We start from the raw sequence: 16,920 nt of genomic DNA, 5'->3' as shown, positions 1-16,920 counted from the left end.
GCTGGGCCTGGTGCTCCGGGAGCAATTCCCACGTGGTGGCCTTGACCAAAGGTTTCCTCCTGAGCCAGTTGCAGGTGAGAGACCTTCACCTGGCAAGCTCAAAATGGGATTTAAAATAATAATGTTTGAATTTTTAAAAGGCTTTCTATCTGAGTTGGCTGGAGTTAATAATACGAGATGTTTTAAGGCAAATTCTTCCAGTGCTATTCTAGAGAATATAGTTGAAGAAATTGTTCCACTGTTGCCCTCCATTCTTGTTTTTGGTGCAGCAATTGGGCAGGGAAGTCCCCACCCCACAAACCCTCATGATCTGCTCACCCCCCAGGCCAGATCCCATGCTACCAGTTCAGACATACCAAATATACATCTCTTGACTGAGTCACTGCTGGAAACATGCCCCAGCATGATAACCCAAAATTCTCCATGAAAGGAGTGATCTCTCTTTTTTCAAGTTCATCGTTCTCCAGACTCAAAGGTGTTTCTCCCGCTTCTCCCTCTTCCCAGCCACCTCAGAATTAGGCTATAGATGGTGGGACAAACCCTATAGAAAGTGGCCATGGAAATGCCATTATGGTGATAAACATGTACAAAGGCAAACTTGGGGATTTTCCATCACTTAGAAAGTGTAAATGACCAAATGCAGCTTAGCCAATGTGATTGCACCATTTGCAATGTCTTGTCTGAAACTGCCCAGGTAAGTTAGCAACCACATAAAAGCACAGCTTTCACTGCAAGAACATGGCTGCCATCTTGACTTTTTTGACCAAATCTGCCGGGCACCTCCATAACATTGAATTTTGACCACATCTTGTGTGTGTCCCTGTTAAGCCGCCCAGAGTCGGGTGAGATGGGTGGCTATAGAAATCAAATAATATGGGGTTTTCCCTCCATTTTCTTTGTTGATAAATTTCATTGTTCCCCACTTTCCTCCAAATACAGGGAAATCTCTCCAAAGTGGTGGAAAGACCTGCTGTTAACATCTCCCTAAAACAGGATTTGTACTTAATTTGTACTTAATAGAAACAGTATAAACACAAAGAATGTGGAAAGAGATTTACCCAAAACTATCAACTACTTCCCATCAAAGGATCCACACAGGACAGGCACCATATAAATGCATGGAGTGTGGAGTTTCATCCTGCGCAGTAAACTTAATTCCCATAAAAGGATCCACACGGGGGAGAAACCATATCAATGTAAAGTGTGTGGGAAAAGCTTTGCTCAAAAGATTCTACTTCCCATAAAAGGAAGTTGCACATCAGTATGAGAAAATCCTTTTTTTTTTTTTTTTAGAAGTTTGGAGTTTTAAGATGCTTGGAATGTCCAGCTCAGCTTCCCAAACCAAGGGAATCACCATTTTTTTCATCTCAAATTGGGTGCTATTTCAATTAATGAACCTTTTATGTAATCTCCTATATATTATTGAATCTTTGTCCTTAGGTCATGCCTTACATTTCTAACGAGTTTCTTTCTTTTTATCCCAAGTAAAAGACATGCAAGGGAATGAGAACAAAAAGTCAAGTGTGTTGACATCGCAAATAGTAAAGCATGAAATGAGAGGAGACATTTTGTCAGGATGTCCCTCCCCAGGTGTCATCCTGTCATCAGCTGCTACAGGCATCAGCCACCAAACTAACCTGGCATGACACGATGAGGAATGCACACAACCACCCACTGAGAGAAATCAGGGGAGGCAGACATGCGAAGTGCAGCAGACCAGACCAGCGAATTTATTAAAATTCAATAAAATCACAAATAATAATCAATATAAAATACAATGAAATCCAAGTAACAGCAGATCTAATTCAACCCATAAGGGGATAGGACCAGTCCTGGCAGGACTAGGGAACCAACCAGCAGCAACAATGGCTCTTCCTCTCCTCAATCCAAGCATGGTGACAAAACCAGATCTTCAACTGTTTTCTGAAGTCCAGGAGGGAGGGGGCTAACCTCACTTCCGGGGGGAGGATGTTCCAAAGGGCGGGAGATGCTGCAGAGAAGGCCTGCCTCCTGGACCCCGCCAGATGGAGTTCTCTTGCAGACGGGGTCCATAGCATGCCCTCTCTGCATGATCGGGTGGGACAGGCTGATGTAACGGGGATGAGATGGTCCCTTAGGTAACCTGTACCCATGCCACGTAGGGCTTTAAAGGTGATGACCAACACCTTGAATTGGACCTGGAAGCAAACTGGCACCCAATGCAGCTTGTGGAACAGAGGAGTTCTATGTGCTGATCTTGAAGCACCTAAAATTGCCCATATGGCTGCATTTTGGACCAGCTGTAGCTTCTGGATACTCTTCAAGGGTAGCCCCATGTAGAGCACATTACAATAGTCTATATGGGGAGATGACCAGGGCATGACCAGTGACCAAAGGGCCTCTCACTCTAGGAAGGGTCATAACTGGTGCATAACACGAAGTTGTGCAAAGGCCTTTCTGGCCACGACTACCACCTGCTCTTTGAGCAGGAGTTGTGAGTCCAAGAGGACCCCCAAGTTATGCACTAGATCTGTTTGGGGCAGTGCAACTCCATCCAGAACTAAAGATGGCAAATTCCTAGGAGCCAAGGGGCCATTAACCAACAGCCACTCCGTCTTACCAGGGTTCAGCTGAAAACTTGTTCCCCATCAAGACCCCAACAGCCCTCAGGCACCTGGAAAGGGCAGTCACAGCATCACTTACTTCCCATGGGATGGAGATGTATAGCTGAGTATCATCAGCATATCAATGATACCTCATCCCATGGAGACAGATGATCTTGCCCAGCAGTTTCATGTAGATGTTAAAAAGGAGAGGAGAGAGTACTGAACTGTGCGGCACCGCACAAAGGAGGGGCTGTGGGCCCGATCTCTCCTTCCCTATTAACACTGACTGGGACCAGTCCTGGAAGAAGGAGATGAACCAGCGCAAAACTGCGCTGCCCACTCCCAACTCCCTGAGCTGACCCAAAAGGGTACCATGGTCGATGGTATCAAAAGCTGCTGAGAGGTCAAAGAGAGCCAGGATGGATGCACCGCCTCCATCCCACTCCCACCAGAGATCCTAAGTGTGACCAATGCCATTTCTGTCCCATATCCAGGCCTGAATGTGGATTCAGCACCTCAGAAAGATGAAAGCACAGGATTGCACATCAAAGGAACTAGCCAAAAGGCGCGAGGTGGGAGGAGAAGCCGCCATAGGCTCTCAAAGGAAGGGGGGATGAATGTACATAAACTGTCACTTGTGGAATACCTAGTCACTCGAATCTCTAACATGCTGTACATCACTGCCTATAATAAAGATTCTGTTATAATCCAAGCAATTGATGTGCAGGATTCTGATTGAATAGCTAAAGGATCAGATCATCACATATTTGGAAGTAATGGGAAATCAAAATTTTAAAAAAGGGAATCCTCCCCAAGAACACTGGGCAGAGCTTCTCCACGTATGAAAATGATGCGGTCCAAAACTTCCTCCTGCTCTAGTTAAGATAACAGACAAATAAGAGAACTTCCTTTTGTGTGGAACAAGGGTCAAGGAGACATTGGACTCCCATCCAGAGCGTGGAACTGAGGCTAGAGACAACCAGGCTGAATGCAAAAAGCAAGGAACAGTTTTAGTCAACAATTTTTTACTTTTTGTCCAAGAATCTACCCTAGAGAGAAACCAAAAAAAAATGCATGGAGTGTGAAATTGCCTCAGGAAGAAGAATTAATAGGATCCGGATGTTCTATAAATGCATGGAGAAAAGACCATTTTTCTCAGCAGCAGGGCCAACTTCCACCTTTCTGTGGTGTGATAAGAGCCAGAACAAAAGTTACATGACGTGATTGCATTTAATTTTAAAATAACATTAAATTAAAGACATTGTAAGGATTACTGGTCACCTACTTATTGGTTTCCCTTTTTGGCCAGATTAAAAATGAGAGACATGTAAACAGTGTGGAAACTAGGGCAAGAGAGGCTGGAAGAATGTGGGTTGGAGGGGTCTGAACAAAAAAGGCCTAGAAGTGGGAGATGTTGTAGACACTAATAACGGGTACCAGAAATACATGTCTGCACAGAAACATAAACCCTGATGAGTTTTGTCCATTGCTTGGAAGCCATTGGAGCGAGAAAGGAATAGCTTGGCTGCCAATTTCCAAGCTGGTCGCATCAAATTTGCTATACCACACTAACACCAGGGAGTGGTACTGAAACAGGTCCTAAAAACCCTTTGGGGTTCTCACTATCCTTATCCCCAGCTAAGGATAAGTGGTTTAGAGTCTTGTGCTTTTCCAAAAAAGAAACTTTGGACTCTGCTCTTTCGGAGAGAGCTCCTGACAACAGCCCTCCCAGTCCTCCTCTCCATGACTTCACATCCAAGAATCCACAAGGGAGAGAGACCACCTAAATGTCACAAATGTGGGAAGAGCTGCTGGTGGAGCAATTCCCTTATTTCTCCTAAAAAGAGCCATGAAGGTGTAAGATGGATAAGCCAGAGGAATTTGAGGGATTCCTGAGGAATTTAGTCCTAATGTAGTCCAGCCAAACAGGCTTCATTAATCGGATATAACATTAGTTGAGACAGCATGGAGTAGATCAGCAAACGGTCCCTTACGCGGGTGCAAGAGTGCCATTCAAACTGGCTATAGGTGATGGGACAAACCCCACAGAAGGTAGCCATGAAAACGCCATGATGGTGCAAAGGGAAACTTGAGGGGGATTGTTCACTTGCTTAGAAATGTGTACGGACCAAATGTGGTTCAGCCAAAGCGACTGCACCCTTTGCACTGCCTGGTCTGAATCGACGAGATAAGTTTGCAACCCACATAAAAGTAGGTGGAGCTTCCATCCCCCACCATCATGGCCACCATCTTGACTTTGCAGGCATCTCTGAAGGATTGGCTCCCCCCATCTTTATTTTTTTCTCCTCAGGCCCTTTTGTTCCTTTGAGATCTTTTGAGCCTTTGCCTCAAATTCTGTTTTGGGGTCTCCTGAGCTCTTCATATCTCCTGAGGAGCATTTCAATATTTTAAAAGAAAATGTGATGGATGTTTCCCCTTCATGTGTTAGATCAAAATATTAGTTTACTCCAAGCTGCTCTCTCTCCAATTTTTCTCCTGTTCAAAGAATTCCTCTTTTCTACTGACTGAAATTGCCCTGGTGCAATTTCTGAGGTAAAATTTTGAGAACTGTGCTTCTTTGAATATATCTTTTTTTTCTCCTTGAGGTCTTTCTTTATTATCATTTTCTTCAGAGTTTTAATCCTCATAGCCCAACCCTTGACCCCAATCTCAAGTCTACTATTTCTCCCCACCCTGGATCAGTGATGGCGTCTGGATAAAATGGCTTCTTAATCTTGAAAATCGTCACTGAGGGACACCTTCTTCTTGAGCAGAACCAGCAGGGCGAAGGCCGTTCACAAGCCCGATTATTTTACCAGAGGGAAAAGCATCTGTCTGCTGCGCTCCTGCCCCCGCCTCATTTCTCTCAGGTTCCTCGCGCGTGGGGATTTCTCCGTTCAGACCGCTTATGTCTCCGGTTCAGCTGCGGGTGACCGTTCCCAACGGCTCCCCAGAGATTCGTGGGTTGGGGACTCCGTCCCTTACTCAGCCGTTTCCTGCCATCTCCCGCCGAATTCCGGGGACGGAGGGCCTCGCTCGGCCCGAGATCCCCAGTCTTCCGGCTTCTCTTCACAGGGCCTGTACTAGAAAGGGCAGTCCCTTACTTCGGAAGGGGGAAAGGAAGAATGGAAGGGCTGAGTCGTCGTAGTTCTTCCTCCCGGAGATCTCGCCAAAGCGGTGCTGTTGGGAAGCCAGCGCGATACTGAGGGGCTCCGCCGCGCACCCGCTTTCCCGCCCAGGGGAAGAGCCAGAGGCCGAAAGGGTGTGGCGGGAACGGCCCTGGGAAGCGGGGCCCGAGGAGCCCCGCCCCTGGGGAGGAGGGTCCAGCCGGCCAGCAATGGCGGCGCCGGAGCTCTCCCCGGAGCGGCTGGCGCGCCGGCTGGCCGAGGCGGAGGCGCTGCTAGCGGCGCGCGTCTCCGAGCCGGTCCGGGCGCGCTGGCGCTGGGCGGTGAAGCTGGACGAGCCGCCGGACCTGGGGCGCTTCCGCGCGCAGCTGAGCGAGGCCCGGCGCGGCAGGGAGGCGCTGCTGGCCCGGCACGCGGCGCTCCCGGAGGCGGCGCAGGAGCGGCTGCAGGGGCTGCTGCGGCTGGAGATGGCGCTGCTCCGCGGCATCCAGGCGCTGGGCGCGGGCCCGGACCCAGGCGGCGAGCGGCCGGGCGGCGGGGGGGGCCTGGCCGGCGCGGCGGCGGCGGCGGCGGCGGGCCGGAGCCGGCGCAGGAGGCCGGGCGGCGGCGCGGGGCGGGCGGCGCTGCTGGGGCTGGTGGCGGCGCTGGAGGGCGCGGAGGGACCGGGCCTTCCCGCGGGCGCAGCGCGCGCTCTGCGACCCGCCTTGGAGGCGCTCCTGGAGAAGCGGCCGCGGGAGGCCCTCCGGGCGCTGGAGCCGCTGCTGCGGGAGGAAGGGCGCGCCCGGCCGAGGCGGCTGCTGGCCCTGGGCGAGGCCCTGCAAGAGGAAGGCTGGGCGCAGCGCCCCGACGGGATGCCCCTGGACGAGCTGCGCCCGCTGCTGGAGAAGGCGCTGGGCCTGGCGAGGGAGGCGGCGAGCTGGCCTGCTGCCGCCCTGGAGAGCGCTGTGCGGGCACGCCCGCTGGAGAAGGAGGTGGAGGTGGAGGATGGGACCTTGCCAAAAGGCCCCCTGCATGAGGGAGGTCAGGGGCACAGGGCCCGCCAAGAGGCCCCTGGAGAGAGCTTCCCAAAAGGCCCCCACCAGGAGCATCTTGCACAAGAAAAGACGGTGTCCATGTGGGGGAAGGTGGAGGACCTTCAGGATGCCCTGCGGGAAACCACCAGGAGGAAGATGGGTGCTCTGTCCTGCAGCTTGCTGGACCAGGGCCCCCGGAAGATGTGCAGCCACCTCCACCGCCTTTGCCGCCAGTGGCTGCAGCCAGAAAGGAACACGAAGGCGCAGATGCAGGACTTAGTGATCCTGGAGCAGTTCCTGGCTGTCCTGCCCGCCGAGATGCAGAGCTGGGTGCGGGAGTGTGGAGCAGAGACCAGCTCCCAGGCGATGGCTCTGGCCAAAGGCTTCCTCCTGAGCCAGGCGGAGGAGCAGAAGGAGCAGGGAGAGATGCAGGTGAGAGACCTTCACCTGGCAAGCTGAAAGTGGGATTTCAAAGAATAACCATATGTTGGGATTCTTCCGTGTCTCCCTGTCAGGGTTGTGAAGATGCTGAGAAAAACATTTAACTCTTAGGGCAAACTGTTCCTTTGAGGAGACAGTGAGAATCGGCTTCTTGTTTATAAGTTCTCTTATTTGCACTTCTTTGCTTTTCCAGGTGCATCAGGTCCAGAGACCTGACTTCAAGTCAGTTTCTGAAAATCCCGAGGAAAGGAGGGATCTGCCTGATCCTTCCCAGGAGCTGCTCTTCAGAGGGATCTTCCATGAAGATCAAAGTCAGGACACCTCCTCCGGTAAGATAAGTTTTCTCAGAAAGAAGGCAGTTCTATCTCATTCTCTGTGCCTTCTTTTGCATAATAAGCACGCCCATGTCTTAGTAATTATGTTTCTAAAAATTGTGCTTATGTCAATTTTATTTCACAGGGCATGAAAAGTTGGCAGTCATAGGTTCTTCTCCTTTTTCTGGTGGATCTGAAAGAGCAGTTGAACCCCCAACTCAGGTAGGATGGGAAATATCAGGGAAGATAGAGAGGCCAGTTAGAAGTCTCTTGTGATGGGCTCTGAGTATGACATTGCTGGTTCTGAGTAACATGAAATGGGGACTCAGCTTGAACTGTTGTGGGTGTGACAGGTAGCCAAAATTGGGCTGAGTGTCATCTGAATGTTGATGGCACCTCACAAATCCAATGATGAGCTGTCCGTGCACTTTCATAAAGATGTTGAGGAGTGTCAGGATTGATCCATCAGGAGACCATGCAGTCTGTCAGCTAAAATGCCGTCTGTCAGAGAAGATCCCAGCAGTGTGTCCTTCTGCAACTGTCAGGAAGGATGAGAACCAGTGATAGTCCTATCTGTGAATTGATCCAGGAAGATACTTTGGTTGCATTCAGGGAAGGGCCCTGAGAGTCCTGCATACTCAGTATAGTTGATAAACCGGCCGTTTCCAACCAACTGTGCATAATATATAATAAAAAGAACAAAAGCAGAATACAGCTCTGATTCTAGAATAACCACAACCAATGGTTTATGCAGCTAATTAACATCTGACTAAACTGTAATCTGGTAGGGATCCTGACTCTCCATGATCCCAATAGATGACCTTGTTTAATTGAAGGGACTTGGAGCCTTTTGTCAGATTGAAGCACTTGGGCTGATACCAAGGGACATAGGTGGTCCCTCAAATACCGGGCCCTGTGGCATGAGATGCAACCAGTGCTGAATTCACCTTGAAGTGTACCATGAAGCAGTTCTGCATTCTAGACCAGTTGAAACTTCCAGGTGGTCTTGAAGGGCAGCCCCATGTAGAACGCATGAGTGAGTGACTGAAGGGCCTCTGATCTAGAAAAGGGTGAAAATGGCACACCGGTTGAAATGCCTTCCTGGTCATTGCACAGGAGCTGCAAGTCCAGAAATACCCCAAGATGTGCACCACCCTTGAATGGGGAAGTACCACCCCATTGAAGGTCAGAGATCTCCAGAGCCAGGCAGCCAAACACCCACAGCCACTTGATTTCATATAGACGTTTAATAGAAGGGGCAATAGCATTGACCCTTTGGCTTCACGGAAAAGAGGGGCCTAGGGAATGACCTTTCCTCATCAGCCAGCACTGACTGAAACCTTGCCAGAGGAAATTGTATTTATTGTAAGCCGCCCAGAATCCCCTCATAGGGGAGAGATGGGCAGTGAATAAAGAAAGAAAGAAAGCCTCCACCCCTGCAGCCAGTCAAGAAGGATACAATTAAATTAGTAACAATTAAAAAACAAAAAGGGCCCAAACAGTCAATATATATAAATAAGTAGACACGGATAATCAAGCATACAAAAACCTGACTAAACACGTTTCGGCTTTTAAGCCGAAAGTAGTCACAGTAGTCAGTGGGCCTTTTTCATTGTTTTTTAATTGTTACTATTGTACTTTATGTACGTCTTTATAATTCTACATCTAACACTAGTAAACATTATTGCATAGCATAATTTGTGGCCCATTATATTGTTACTTGACCTTTTTGCTACCTTTTCTACAAATATTACATTGTTCCAAGGTTGTGAACTCTCAGTTTTCTCACATCAGATTTTTAACCTTGCAGATCTGCAAATCTCTCCTTTGGGGTTTCTTGAACCTGAAGAAGGGAATTTCGAAATAAAGCTTGTCTGCTCATAGGTCTACTTCTTTCTCCAGGTTCTGGTGTCTTTTGAGGAGGTGGCTGTGTATTTCTCCGAGGAGGAGTGGTCTCGGCTTGATCCCGACCAAAAAGCCCTGCACAGAGAAGTCATGCTGGAGAACTCCAGGAATGTGGCCTTTCTGGGTAAGGCTCCTCTGCTCAGTCCTCAGATGCTTAGGAGAAATCCTTTATGGACAGATAGGACAGATACAGCTGATTATTTTTCTTTTTAAGGAATCCCCAAACAAGTTCGCCTGGCTGGGAAAAGGAGGGGATCTGATACCTTACTGGTGACAGATTGATTAAATGGCACTAGAAGTAAACGACCCTTGTGTTGTCCAAATCCCTCCCTGTTTTCTCTATGAACTATTGTTTTTTTCCCAGTTAAGGGCAGCTACTTAAAGACAGGTAAGAAATTAGATCCAGTTAGCACAACTTGCTTCCATTGTCCCGCTTGTCAACCTCTAGAATAAATATTACAAACTTATTTTCCCTGGTTCCTCATTTCCTTGAACTGAACTCCAGCTGAGACTTGATACAAATCCACAAGGAGAATTACTTTATTAGCTGAAATGATGTAATAGTGCAAATGTGCTGCTCCTAAAATAGAAACGATCCACTTCTATACTGTGCAGGTTTACTCATATAAATTTTATAATGATGTTGGCGATCACTCGTAGCAGAGTAAGATTGCCTTCCAGGATTAAAATCTTAACGGTAGGTCCGTAAATGGCTGTAAAAACCTCCCACAATGAGGGCATAAGTTTCCAGGTGGAAGACGGTCACAGTGAGGATTTGCTTGATGTGCAAGAGGAAGCTCTTAGCTCGCTTCTCCCTTTCGCCCTGTACTTGTGCTTCTTCAAAGTCTGTAGTGCCTTTAATAAGGGCTGACCTCCAATTTAAACACTCATGAGTTAGGACTTCCCAGTCCTCAGTGCTAATATTCAACTTTTTAAAATTAGCTTTGCAAACGTCTTTGAATCTCTTTTGCTGTTCACCAATATTCTCTTTTCTGTTCTTAATTTGGGAGTAAAATAGCTGCTTTGGAAGACAATCAGGCATTCAAATAACATGGCCAGTCCAGCGAAGTTGATGTTGGATGATTGTTGTTTCAACGCAGGTGCTCTTCGCTTCTTCCAATACGCTAGTGTTAGTCCGCCTATCTTCCCAAGTAATTTGCAGAATTTTTTGGAGGCAGCGTTGATGGAATCTTTCGAGAAGTTGGAGGTGGCGTTCGTAGAAAGTCCCATGTTTCACAGGTGTACAATAGGGTTGGTAGTACAATGGCTTTGTAAACAAGCACTTTGGTCTCCCTGCGAATGTCCAGATCCTCAAACACTCTACGCTTCATTTGGGAGAAAGCTACGCTTGCAGAGCTCAGACGATGCTGAATTTCAGCGTCAATATCGGCTTTTATAGGTAGATGGCTGCCAAGGTAAGGAAAGTGGTCAACATTTTCCAATGAATGTTCCACCTTCAAGCTGAATTGATGGTGCTGTGGAGGGATTAGTTTGAACTTGCTGGTAAAGCACTTTGGTTTTTTTAATGTTAAGCGAAAAGCCAAGCTTATATGCTTCTCCAAAGATGTTTAAGATAGTTTGAAGATCTTCCTCTGAGTGTGCACAGACTATGTTATCATCAGCATACTGGAATTTTAGAACAGAGGTTGTAGTTACATTATTTTTTGCCTTCAGCCTATTAAGATTAAAAAGCTTTCCATCTGTTCGATATATAATTTCTACACCGGTAGGAAGTTTCCCTTCAACAAGGTGTAGGATCCTAGCGATGAAGATAGCGAATAAGGTTGGAGCAATAACACATCCCTGTTTGACGCTGGATTCCACTTTAAATGGATCACTTTGAGAACCATCATTATTCAGGATTGTTGCCATCATGTCATCATGGAGTAGCTCTAAGATTTTCACAAATTTTATCAGGACATTCGATTTTCAGAAGGATGGTCCAAAGAGCAGTATGATCTATAGTATCAAAAGCCTTACTCAGATTGATAAATGCCATGTACAGACGGCAGGTTTGCTCCTTAACACTTTTCTTGGACCTGTCGTGCAGTGAAAATCATATCCACTGTCCCCCTGGAAGGGTGGAAGCCGTTTCAGGGAGGATGTCTTCTGATATAGATAGGAGACGATTTGCAAGAATCCTTGCGAGGATTTTACCTGCTGTAGCTAGAAAGGAGATGCCTCAATAGTTTCCACAGTCCGTACTATCACCCTTTTTAAAAACAGTGGTAATTATGGCATCCCTAAAGTCTGCTGGAATCTCCTACCTCATCCAGATTTTATCAATGAGCTTGTGAAGGTGTTGTGTTAGTTCAAGCCCGCCTTCTTTAAAAACCTCAGCAGGAATCTCATCAGGTCCGCAAGCTTTGCTATTTTTCATTTGATAGTGGTTTTTCTAACTTCTTCCAAACTAGGGGGTGCTGCAAGCTTGTCTCTTATTTGTTTTTGCAGGATTTGCAAGAAGACTTCATCAGCCACAGTAGAGTGACGGTTTAGGAGATTGTAGTAATGCTCTTTCTAGCGCAGTGCAATAGACTTGTTGTCCTTTAGACGTTTGACACCATCTGTTGAATGTAAGGGATTTGTACCATAATTTGTTGGTCCATAGTAGCATTAAAAAAAACCCGTGCATCATGGACATGTGCAAATTGTTGGATTTCTTGGGCATTTTTTATCCATCATGTGTTCTTAAGTTCATAAGAGAACACGCATGCCCATTCACCACAGCAAGGTGATGATCCAACAAGTAATATAACAATTATATAATTATAGTTATTATATATTTTAATTATATGATTTTGTAATTATATAATTATAATATATTATAAACTTTATAATAACCCGTCACTCAAACTCCAAATTTAGTAAGGCTTAGATCAGAGTATTTAACGCTGATCAGCAGAACACCCTTTCAAAATAGTGGAGAAACCATGGCAGAATTCCACTAGGATATTTACACTCACTTCCTGTGCTATGAATACTTATTTTGCTTCTCTACTATCCTTCAGTTTTCATTCATTCTTTTTCTTTTAAGGAAATAACGTGCAAGAAAACAAGGAAGCCGTCCAAATGTTCAGGCATCAAGGGAAAAGAGAGGAGTTTGGAAATCCAAAGGAACCAAAAGGGCAGGAGGGAAATCTTTCAAAAAATGGGAGTAAGAGCAGCTCAAATTTCCCATCCGCTGAAATTCAAGACTTTCTTCCCCAGCAGGATCAGAAAAAAAAAATAAAAGTGGAAAGTGTGGAAGCATCTGAAGAGGGCTTAGATTTAGATGAACATTACACAATTCAAAGTAAAGAAGAGGATCTATCTCAAGAGGATAAAAAAAATTACAATTCGACTACTAGCCTTTCTTTACGTGGAAAAGCCAACATGGGAAATAAACGATATAAATGTACAGCGATTGGAAAGCATGTAAATGAGAGCAGTTCCTTTACAACCAATGAAAGGATCCACTCGGGGGAGAAACCATATAAATGTGTGGAATGTGGAAAGAGTTTCAGCCAGCGCAGATACCTTACTTCCCATAAAAAAATCCACACGGGGGAGAAACCATATAAATGCACGGAGTGTGGAAAAAGCTTTACTCAGAAGGTTACTCTTAATTCCCATAAAATGATTCACACAGGAGAAAAGCCGTATACATGCATGGAGTGTGGAAAGAGCTTCAGAAAGAGCACTCAGCTTACTTCCCATCAAAGGATCCACACAGGAGAGGGAACATATAAATGCATGGAATGTGGAAAGAGCTTTACTCAGAAGTTTACTCTTAATTCTCATAAAATGATCCACACAGGGGAGAAGCCATATACATGCATGGAGTGTGGAAAGAGCTTTACTCACAAAGTTACTCTTAATTTCCATAAAATGATCCACACAGGGGAGAAGCCATATACATGCATGGAGTGTGGAAAGAGCTTCAGAAAGAGCACTCAGCTTACTTCCCATCAAAGGATCCACACAGGAGAGGGAACATATAAATGCATGGAATGTGGAAAGAGCTTTACTCAGAAGTTTACTCTTAATTCCCATAAAATGATCCACACAGGGGAGAAGCCATATACATGCATGGAGTGTGGAAAGAGCTTTAGGTGGAGCACTCAGTTTACTTCCCATCAAAGGATCCATACAGGAGAGGGAACATATAAATGCATGGAATGTGGAAAGAGCTTTACTCAGAAGGATACTCTTAATTCCCATAAAATGATCCACACAGGAGAGAAGCCATATACATGCATGGAGTGTGGAAAGAGCTTCAGGAAGAGCAATTCCTTAACATACCATCAAAGGATCCACACAGGAGAGAGACCATATAAATGCATGGAATGTGGAAAGAGTTTCAGCCAGCACAGTCATCTTAATTCCCATAAAAAAATTCACACAGAGGAGAAACCATATAAATGCACAGAGTGTGGAAAGAGCTTTACTCAGAAGGTTACTCTTAATTCCCATAAAATGATTCACAGAGGGGAGAAACCATATTCATGCATGGAGTGTGGAAAAAGCTTCAGGAGGAGCAGTTACTTAACATACCATCAAAGGATCCACACCGGGGAAAAACCATATAAGTGCATGGAGTGTGGAAAGAGCTTCAGTATAAGCAGTTACCTTACATACCATCAAAGGATCCACACAGGGGAGAAGCCATATAAATGCATGGAGTGTGGAAAGAGCTTCAGGAGGAGCAGTCAGCTTATTTCCCATCAAAGGATCCACACAGGGCAGAAACCATATAAATGTGATGAGTGTGGGAAGAGCTTTACCCAAAATATTCAACTGACTTCCCATCAGAGGATCCACACTGGAGAAAAGCCATATAAATGCATGGAGTGTGGAAAGAGCTTCAGGAGGAGCAGTCAGCTTATTTCCCATCAAAGGATCCACACAGGAGAGGGACCATATAAATGCTTCGATTGTGGGAAGACCTTCAGGTGGAGCACTAAGCTTACTTCCCATCAAAAGATCCACAGAGGGGAAAAACCATATATGTGCACAGAGTGTGGAAAGAGCTTCAGCAAGAGCAGGTCCTTAACATACCATCAAAGGATCCACACAGGGGAGAAGCCATATAAATGTATGGTGTGTGGAAAGGGCTTCAGCCACCTCAGTAATCTTTCTTCCCATAAAAGGATCCACACAGGGGAGAAGCCATATAAATGTATGGAATGTGGAAAGAGCTTTACTCAAAATATTCAACTCACTTCCCATAAAAGGGTCCACATGGTGGAGAAACGGTATGAATGTATGGAGTGTGGAAAGACTTTCAGTGAGAGTGTTTCCCTTGCTTTCCATAAAAGGATCCATACAGGAAAAGCCATATAAGTGCAGAAAGTGTGGAAAGAGCTTCAGCTTGAGCAGTTCCCTTACTATAAAAGGATCCGCACGGGGAAAAGCCATAGAAATGTACAGAATGTGGAAAAAGCTTCAATACAACCAGCTATCTTGCTTGCCATATACATGCATGTAGTGTCAAAAGAGCTTTACTCAAAAAATTCACCTGATGTTCCATAAGATAATGCACATAGGGGAAAAGCTGTATACATGCATGACATGTGCGAAGATGTTCAGTGACAGCATTTCCCTTACTTTACATAAAAGGATCCACATGGGAAAACCCATATAAGTGAATGGAGTGCGGACGCAGCTTCAGTATGAACAGTTCCCTTACATGTCGTAAAACCATCCCCACAGGGAAGAAATCTGTGGAGTGTGGAAAGAGCTTTACACAGAACGTTCAACTTGCTTATTAAATGATCCATACAGGGGAGAAGCCATACAAATGACAGTGTAGAAAAAGCTTCAATACAACCAGCTACCTTGCTTGCCATAAAAGAGGAGAAACAATATAAATGTATGGGGTGTGGAAAGAGCTTTACTCAAAATATTCAACTCACTTCCCATAAAAGGATCCCCACAGGGAAAGAAAACACTGTAGAAATGTGAAGAATGTGGAAGCAGCTTTACTGAAAAGCTTCAACTTACTTCCCATAAAAGAATCCACTTGAGGGAGAAACCATATAAATGCATGAAATGTGGAAACAGCTTCTGTAAAAATGAGTCCCTAACTCTTCACAAAAGGATCCACGCTGGGGAAAAGCAATATAAATGCTTGGAATGTGAAAAGAAGTTCCACAAAAATCTGACACCATCAGTTCAGAGGTCCAGCACTAGAGCTTCAGGAATGTCCACTTCCAGGGGAAAAAGGGGCCCTGAGGGATTTGCAGCTGCCTCCTCTGCCTTTGCTGTCAGTGGCTGAAGCCAGAAAGACACAGAAAGGGTCAGACGCTGGACCTGGTGCTCCTGCAGCTATTCCCATGTGTTGCCCAGGTCAAAGGCTTCCTCCTGAGCCAGACAGAGAAGCAGGAGCAGGAAGAGCTGCAGGTGAGAGACCTTCACCTGGCAGACTCAAAATGGTATTTAAAATAATAAACAACAGTCTGTCTGAATTCTTAAAGGACTTCCTACCTGAGTCTGCTGGAGTTATTTATTTATTTTTATTTTCTATAGCTGCCTATCTCAACATGTGACTCTGGGCGGTTTATAATCATAAAAACCATAAAACAGTTAAAATAATTAAAAACAATTAGAAGTAAAAAATAAACATATATGGTTGCCAAGCAAACAATGTATTGATGTTAATATAGCCAAGAAATGGGGCCTAAACATGGGGCCCCAGGCCTGGGCACATAACCAGGTCTTCACAGCCTTATGAAAGGCCACAGGGTTGGGGATATCCTCATCTCTGAAGGGAGAATGTTCCAGAGGGCAGGTGCTATGGCAGAGAAGGCACGCCTTCTAGTCCCTGCCAACTGACATTCCTTGGCTGACGGGACCCGTAGCATGCCCAACCTACGAGACTGATTTGCATGGGTAGAAACAACTGGGAGAAGATGGTTCCTTAGGTGACCTGATCCAAGCCATGAAGGGCCTTAAAGGTGACAACCAGCACCTTGATTTGCATGTGGAAGCACATCAGCAGCCAGCGTAGCTCACGTGTTACATGTGTCGAATATCAAGCACAATTTACTACGCGTGTAGCTGCATCCTGTACCAGCTGAAGCTTCCAAACGCTCTTCAAGGGCAGCTCCATGTACAGCACATTGCAGTAATCCAGATGGGAGGTCACAAGGGCATGAGTGACTTTGAGCAAAGCCTCTCGGTAACTGGCACACAACCCGAAGGTGTGCAAAGGCCCTCCTAGCCACGTCTGCCACCTGCTCTTCAAGCAGGAGCTGTGAGTCTACAAGGATCCCCAGATTGTGCACTTGGTCCGTCTGGGGCAGTGCCACCCCATCCAGGAGCAACAGTGGAAAAACCTTGTCACCGGAAGGCCCACATACCCTAAAACACTCAGTCGCTGAAATTAGCCTTTTCCAGCCTTAATTTCCCCACCCTGGTGCAATTTTTTAGGTAAAATCTTGAGAACAGTGTTTCTTTGCATATACCCTTTTTCTCCTTGAGGTCTCTTTAAATATTTATAATTTTTTTCTGGGGTTTAGTCTTCGTAGCCCATCCCTTGACCCCAATCTCAAGGCCA

General features: G+C 46.0%; 1 protein-coding gene and 1 pseudogene across 1 annotated transcript; both read left to right on the top strand.

Annotated features, from left to right (window-relative positions):
• Positions 1–16,920, top strand: part of LOC134491938 (zinc finger protein 345-like) — a 105,019-nt pseudogene that overhangs the window by 77,252 nt on the left and 10,847 nt on the right.
• On the top strand, positions 5,939–15,837 carry LOC134491906 (zinc finger protein 420-like). The gene is made up of 5 exons (XM_063295966.1): positions 5,939–7,155; positions 7,358–7,493; positions 7,624–7,700; positions 9,381–9,507; positions 12,418–15,837. Exons 1-5 carry the CDS (start codon positions 6,178–6,180, stop codon positions 14,703–14,705), a joined length of 3,606 nt encoding a protein of 1,201 aa, XP_063152036.1. The 5' UTR covers positions 5,939–6,177; the 3' UTR covers positions 14,706–15,837.

Source organism: Candoia aspera, chromosome 2, assembly GCF_035149785.1.
Source record: "Candoia aspera isolate rCanAsp1 chromosome 2, rCanAsp1.hap2, whole genome shotgun sequence".
Taxonomy (NCBI): Eukaryota; Metazoa; Chordata; class Lepidosauria; order Squamata; family Boidae; genus Candoia; species Candoia aspera.
This window is presented reverse-complemented; position numbering and strand designations above follow the sequence as displayed.